General features: G+C 39.4%; 1 protein-coding gene across 1 annotated transcript; it reads left to right on the forward strand.

The window, feature by feature from the left end:
- The first annotated feature begins 420 nt into the window (after positions 1 to 420).
- On the forward strand, positions 421 to 3489 carry irx3b (iroquois homeobox 3b). Its single transcript, XM_084095347.1, has 2 exons — positions 421 to 733; positions 1748 to 3489. Exons 1-2 carry the CDS (start codon positions 524 to 526, stop codon positions 2630 to 2632), a joined length of 1095 nt encoding a protein of 364 aa, XP_083951473.1. The 5' UTR covers positions 421 to 523; the 3' UTR covers positions 2633 to 3489.
- The last annotated feature ends 3903 nt before the right edge of the window (positions 3490 to 7392 follow it).

The raw sequence follows: 7392 nt of genomic DNA on the forward strand, positions 1-7392 counted from the left end.
TTTAATTAATTCTCATATTGACAGAATCTTTGAATATCAAATTTTATTGTCATAATAAATTAGTCAAGCTGCTTTATAATTGTTGTTTAAATTGTAGCTATTTTTATGGCGATTAGTTAGCCTATTCCTGACACATGTAGGCTAAATGTTTGTCTCTGTTACAATAGCCTATATGGAAAGGTTTAGAATATCCAGTTGTGTGAAAATACATTTTGATATGATTAAAGGGTAATAAGAAATGATCGGACTACGAAAGACACAGTGTGTGGGAGAGAGAGAGAGAGAGAGAGAGAGAGAGAGAGAGAGAGAGAGAGAGAGAGATTTCTGGGATGGGAGGGGCCTGTGAGACACTAGAAATGTCAATCACACGAGTGTTGCGAACAATCCCACTCGATCTGAATGTGACCTCAGTCCACCTCAGACTGGAGAGAGCTTTAACTCTCCCCGAGACTCTCCGCGAGGTTCCTCTGAATCCTCCGTGTCAAGGCGAGATCCGTGACTCTCTCCATCGCCCAGCATCAGCATGTCTCTCCCGCAGCTCGGTTATAAGTACATCAGACCGCTGTACTCCACGGAGCGGCACGCGTCGGTCGGCGGTCGCGTCGCGGATCTCAACGCGTCGGGCTCGCTCTCCAGCGTCCTCTCCAGCATGTACGGAGCTCCGTTCGCCAACGCGCAGGGATACAGCGCGTTCCTGCCCTATTCCAGCGACCTCTCCATACTCAACCAGCTGGTGAGTGCTTGCAGAAGAAACTTTTGAGTCCAAGAACATAAGAATCATTTGGATTTACAAGCATCTTTAAGGTTGAAAATATTGTTCGCATTTTATCCTTAGCCTATCCGATTACGAAAGCCTGTGAATTATAGCCTATAGCCGACGATTAAAGTTTATTTGTAAGCACCAAAAAAAAAAAAAAAAAAAAAAAAAAAAAAAACCTTTTCAAATTCTCTAGTTATTTATTTCACTATGAATTGATTCTTTAAAGAACACGGTATTAAAATATGCTAAAAGTTTTCTTTTCTCCAAAAAAACGTTAAGTTCAACACACGAACCCTAGAGATGAACCCTTAAAATGTTCTTGATAAGAAAACGGCTATTTTTAAGAAAATGCGGATGTCTTAAAATTGGAAAATTTTGCTAACATATGACATATAATTACTAAAAATGTATAGGTTCGCTACTTTAAAAATAAAACAAAAGAAACGGTGTAGATTTAAGTAAAAATGTTTTTATAACGATCCACAAATGACGTTTTCGTTTTTATCTATAGGCTACAAATTAATAACAGCCTACATTTACGTATTTTTATTCTACCTGAAGATTATATCATGTAACATCCATGTTTGTTTGTTTTTTAATATTCAAAGGCAATTCAAGAACCCTTGAGAACAACGAAAATGTACTTCATGTAGTTTTAAATGTTAACCTGATCAAAATGTTTTAAACGATTATTTAATTTTACTGAATACATTAAAGTTAAATAGCAAAAGTTATTCCATGTAGATACAAAAATTAATAAAGGAAACGATATATTTCCATTTTGCAGTGTAAGATGCTAAAAAAAAAAAAAAAAAAAAAAAACACTGGACAATTCTTTATTCTTCAAGATAGTTTTGATTTTCTTTAGGAGTTATTCTTGTTTTTCATCCAATTTTTAAATACAAATAAAGAAGAAAATAAGCAAGCATATATTTTTTTTTCTCTTAAAACCACATATGCTCACATCTGCTTTTTTCTCTGTTTAAGGGCTCCCAGTACGAGTTTAAAGACAGTCCTGGGATTCAGCACGCAGGGTTTCCTCACGCACACTTCTACCCATACGGACACCAGTATCAGTTTGGTGACCCGTCCCGACCCAAGAACGCCACCCGTGAGAGCACCAGCACCCTGAAGGCCTGGCTCAGCGAACACAGGAAAAACCCTTATCCCACCAAGGGCGAAAAGATCATGCTGGCCATCATCACTAAAATGACCCTCACTCAGGTGTCCACCTGGTTCGCCAACGCCCGGAGGAGACTGAAGAAAGAGAACAAAATGACTTGGGTTCCCAAAACAAGGACCGACGAGGAAGGAAATGTGTATACGAGTGACAACGAGGACGGCGACAAGCGGGACGAGGACGAGGAAATAGACCTGGAGAACATTGACACGGAAAACATCGAAGACAAGCAGGATTGTGATTATCAGGAGGATGAAAAGTCGGTGTCTAAAGTCTCTGACAGGACTGATTCTGATGCGTCTGAGGAATATGAGGATGCAGGAGCTGAGAAGAGTTTTATGAGCAGCGTTATGAAAGACACGAATTCAGACGAGGGAGAGGAGGAGCGAATCAAAAAGAGTCCGGCAGCACAAGAGCCCTCGGTTCACGCGAGTCCGCCTCAGAAGCCGAAGATCTGGTCTCTGGCTGAAACCGCAACCACACCGGACAGTCCCAAAAACCCCTCGCGGATTCAGAGGAACTGTGACGCTCAGACCGTCAGGAATCCTCTCCATGTTCAAAACTGGACCAAAATGGCCTTTTCGGCCCATCAGATGGCCTTGACCAGCCATTACCTCGGACTTAAACAGCAGAACACCTCAAACACACACACACACATGAGGCATGGAGACCAGAGGACTCACAACCTATAGAACAAATCAGTTTTTTATTATTATTATTTATTTGTTTTATTTTTCACCTTCCTAATGGGAGTGCTACACATACAACGGTCATCATGAATCAGAGATATATCCAATTTCTACATAAAGGATGCCCGGAATTTATAATAGATTAAAGCTGTCTATTAGCTCTTCAAATAATGAGATTATATTAGAATATATTTTATATTGCTGACTTGTAAACATACATTCCATTGTGTTTAATTTGTTAGAATCATTTGATAAGTCCTGTGTTTTTATCCATAGGATGCCCAGTTTTGTCTCACACCACCGTTGAATTCAGACCTAGCCTATTTTAAAAACAGCAAAGGAATCGAAATGAATAGATTGTACAATTGCAGAATTAGTTGTTGAGAGTTATAATAAATCATGGAGGAAATAGTGCCTATATGGGAATTTTAAAAGTCCTCTAATCATGTCATGTCTTAAAACACACACACACACACACACACACGCACACACACACTGCTTTGTTCACATGAATTATGATTTGAGTAAGTGTTACATCATCTTTGTCTTATTTTAGCACATCCGATTTAAGGATTTGCAATAAAATTAAACCAGGCTTTATGCTTATCTTTAAGAAGTGATTTAACAATATGAATTATCTTTTACATTTTCTTTTATTTTATTTTTTTGTTTTCCCAAATGCCTTGGATCTTTAAAACATGTTTGTCACATTGCATTTTATATGTCATGTTTTGTCTGAATATTTTAAATGGGGTAAAACAAAATAAATATTTCCAATGTTTTGTAAATGAAATGAAAATGTACCTACTTGAAATAATATTGTACAAAGACATATATTTTGAATATTAAATTGAAATCACAATTGTCATAATGAATTTATTATTTCTTCTATTCAATCTTTTTCAAAATACATTTTAATTAAATATTATAGAAATGAGATGAGAATTAAAAAACATAACGCAAATGAAAGAAACTTTAGTTGCTTATATTATTCATAATCACATTTTAATTAACCTGAACCATAAACTGCACCAAAATATGAAAGATTAGAATAGAATTATGTATATTTAGAATAGGTATATTTTAAAAACATGGTGGTTGTCCAGGGCCTAGATCTCAATCTCCTCTGAGGTCACGCTGATTGACAGACGGAAAACAATTGTTGTCAAGCTACACTTGAGATGACTGAAGCTTTTTCATGTTGCTGGTTCAGGATTGTCGCGTGTTGTCTCTGCTTTAGAGCGCCATCTGCAGGCAGTCAAGCTATCCCCGTTTAAACCTTCACATTCTCTGCCTTCTGCTATGGTTCGGCTCATTAGATCATAAACGTAGACCAACTATTGTGTCACAATTACTATTCTTCATACTTCAACAAACCCTTTACCACTAGTATGTAGGCTAACATGTAACTTGTGCAACATACATAAATGATACGAAACCTCATTTCTTATGTCTTGTTGAGGAAAGCTGTGCTATTGCTTTTCTAAATGCTCAAATGTGGTGAAATATCTAGAGACCAGGATATCATAGAAACTAGGTTTAAAAAATCCACCTGAAAACTACCCACAATGCCCTAGAAACCACCTAGCAACACCCTAGCAATGTGGCGAACACCACTCACATTTTCTTCAAGCAAAGTAAAACATCTAGTTTGCTAACAGGAGCTCGGTTGTAGCTAAAATAGTAACCGATAAACTCACCGTTACAGCTGAATTGTTTTGGATACTGATTCAGCGTATTTGCATTTCACTTGTCTTGCTGTTTGCAGATCTGTATCTGTAATTAAACTGACAAAGATCTTGATATTAGTTCAGAGTAAGTTTAATGAGAGTTATGTATTTAAACCACAACTATCTGAACATACGAGGCGTGTTAAAGGTTAACCCTTTAGCGATTGTTTATGTGTGTCTAGAGGACAGACGGCACTGAGAGGGAGGTGGCACGGATTTCATGCCTGCGTCTGACAGAGGCTTGTGATGGGAACGCTTTCACGGCACACAAAGGACCCTCGTCTGGATTGGGGGAGAAGGAGGACAGACTGAGGTCTCTCCCCATTCAGTTGAAAATTCCTCACCCTGTTCCCACAAGGTCTTGTCAGAGGGGTTGCAGAACAATTATGGTAATAGATTGTTTTCTTGAGTAAGTATTAAAGCAAGTGAAGAGTGTTTACGTTCCACTCTGTAGTCACTTCAAACCTTTATGTCTCACTAGGCCTGTTTTTTCTCAATATAGCGACACTCTTGTGGGCCCTTTAGTAATGTCAGGTGTTACAATTAAGGCTAAATCTGTAACTGAATGGACTCAAGTTTAGTTTCATGGAAGTCCTTACCTATGAAGTGGAAGTAACCACAAAAAACTGACCACTTAGAACATGCTAGCAAATGCATAGCATGCTAACATCCACTTGGAAGACGCTAACAACCGCACAGTATGCTAACCATTGATATCTATACACAGAAACCTCATTCGACTGCTCCAGATACATCAGTGTGGCCACCATCTTGGAGCAGTCAACATTTCAGATGCTGTCGTCACACACGGTAAAAACCATAACAAGTCCTATTAAAATCATCTACTGAAGTCTATTGCAGATGGAGATATTCATACAGTACACGTGAATAACTGCGGTTGCATACGTACAGTCAACTTGCTCTCAAGTGCTATTTGACCAATCCAATCCGGCCATTTGACCAATCCAATATGGCTGACAGCTTATCTAGCAGCCCATAGAAACAGTCTCTAATGAGGCATCTACGTATACATATCTATGATGCTAACAACCATTCAGAACATGCTAGCAACTGCATAGCATGCTAACAAACATTCAGAACATGCTAGCAACTGCATATACACTTCTTTAAAGATCATACACAAAATCATAAACACCTTAAGACCAATTCACACTTCACCGACAGACCCCGATAATCACCAGATTACAGTCCGTCACTTATCAGACATTCCACAATGACAAACGATGACTCAACATGTTCAGTCTGTGAAAACTGTCTATTTGCAGTGTGAATTGGCCTTTAAAGACATTTTCTAAATGTCTATTAACATCTGACAGTAAAAGTTTTAAAGAAGTATTGCAGATGAATAAACACTCAGCAGGTGAAAACACGTACATCAAATAGAAGTCTCCGCAATGTGCGTGTGCTATCAGGGCACATAGCATGCTAACCAAGCAACCGCATAGCAAGCTAATAACCACTCTGAACATGCTAGCAACTGAATAGCCTGCTAACAACCACTCAGAGCACCTTAACAACATCACGACAACAGCCCTCAAAGCTCAAGTGTTACGAACCACTCTCACATGTCTTTAAATCTAGCTCTTAGCATTGTCCTCGACAGATTATTAGTGGATAGATGTCACAGTCTATAGGCTATAATTCATCTGGTTTTGAAGCACCTGTTGTACCTGATCAGCTGATGGAGCTGTAATGCATGATCGTAGCATAGCCCTGAAAACAACTGCCCTGAATGTTCTCACTGCTCTAACATATCATCATTCTGGACCAAAATGTAGACCCACTGTGCGAACTAATAAGACACAACTTCACCGTCATCTGAGAAAATGTGCTAACATGGCGGCGCTAGTTTCAACATGATGGCGACCGGCCAAAGCGAGGGATGTGCGAGTGAATGAGTCACGCTGTGATAAATCTTCAATCTTCAAAGTCAATCTTCAAACAAACTTCATATGAGTTTGTTGGATAGTTTTGTTTTGTGTTGCACTATTGCCTCAGGATTATATCATGTTCATCAGGGTTTTTGTAAACCCAAAACCTTCCCACAAGGTTTTGTTGAAAAGGCTTTGTTGTCTACAAGATAAGCCAGTGCTCCTTTTGTTTAAATGTTAAAACTTTAAGAGTGTAAAAATCTTACAGTAAAAGAATGTTAAGTAGTTAAATGCATAAAAAATATACAGTAAACATTGCTAACATATTAAAGTTGTCCCCCTGTGGTGAAAATCAAGCTTTAAGACAAACCATGTGTAAAATCATAAGTCGACACCATTGCTGAGTATTTTATCCTTAAAACTGCAGTGAACTAGCCTGGCAAACCAGACCTACATCAAGATGTTAGGTCTGGCAACTCACCATAGACACGGCTCAATCCGAGGGGCGGGATAAACGGCTGTCTTTCAAATTCCCTCGGCACGCAATAGGACAGCGCTAGACCAACCAGAGCGTTTTCCCAACAGCGGAGCTAGTTGATAGATTCAACTTTTGCCATATCTGGCCGGCAAAACTAGAATGACTTAAGTGCCGTTCTTTGCTCTTTTCTCAAAGAAAAACTTAACTCCCAAGTCCTCCAGAGTCGCGGCCAAAGCCGATTCGAAAGACTGTTCTCCAGCAGCAGAAACTCTTCTTTGTTTTCAAGTAGCAGGGAACCGTCACAACTCTGTCGTCATTATGTGAAGCCCGCCCCACCTACTCTATACACGACGTGATTGGCCTGACCCAATTTAGGTTTTTGCAGCTCGAAAGTCAATGGAGTCTTGCTAGACTACCCTGGCTGCAAAATACATTTTGCTGCCGCTAGGGTGTGTCTAGATTTCTAGACTAGCATTGAACCAAAGACAGTCTCAAAAACACGGTTTGAAATCGCTGGTGTTTCTGACGTCACAAACTACCTTGTAACCAATCAGATCAACGTGTGATCGTCAACCAGTGGATCTCTGAGCTGAGGGAGTGAGTGGAGGCGGGGCTCATTTGCATATTCATAGAACCGCGCATACTAAATGAGGCAAGGGTGCC

The sequence above is a fragment of the Abramis brama genome (genome assembly GCF_963993115.1).
Source record: "Abramis brama genome assembly, chromosome: 20".
Taxonomy (NCBI): Eukaryota; Metazoa; Chordata; class Actinopteri; order Cypriniformes; family Leuciscidae; genus Abramis; species Abramis brama.

What these genes read in the sequence shown, in the direction of transcription:
- irx3b (XM_084095347.1), top strand. Translation starts at nt 524, where the DNA reads ATGTCTCTCCCGCAGCTCGGTTATAAGTACATCAGACCGCTGTACTCC. An exon ending in TCTCCATACTCAACCAGCTG is followed by an intron (nt 734 to 1,747) that starts GTGAGTGCTTGC and finishes TCTCTGTTTAAG; the next exon opens with GGCTCCCAGTACGAGTTTAA.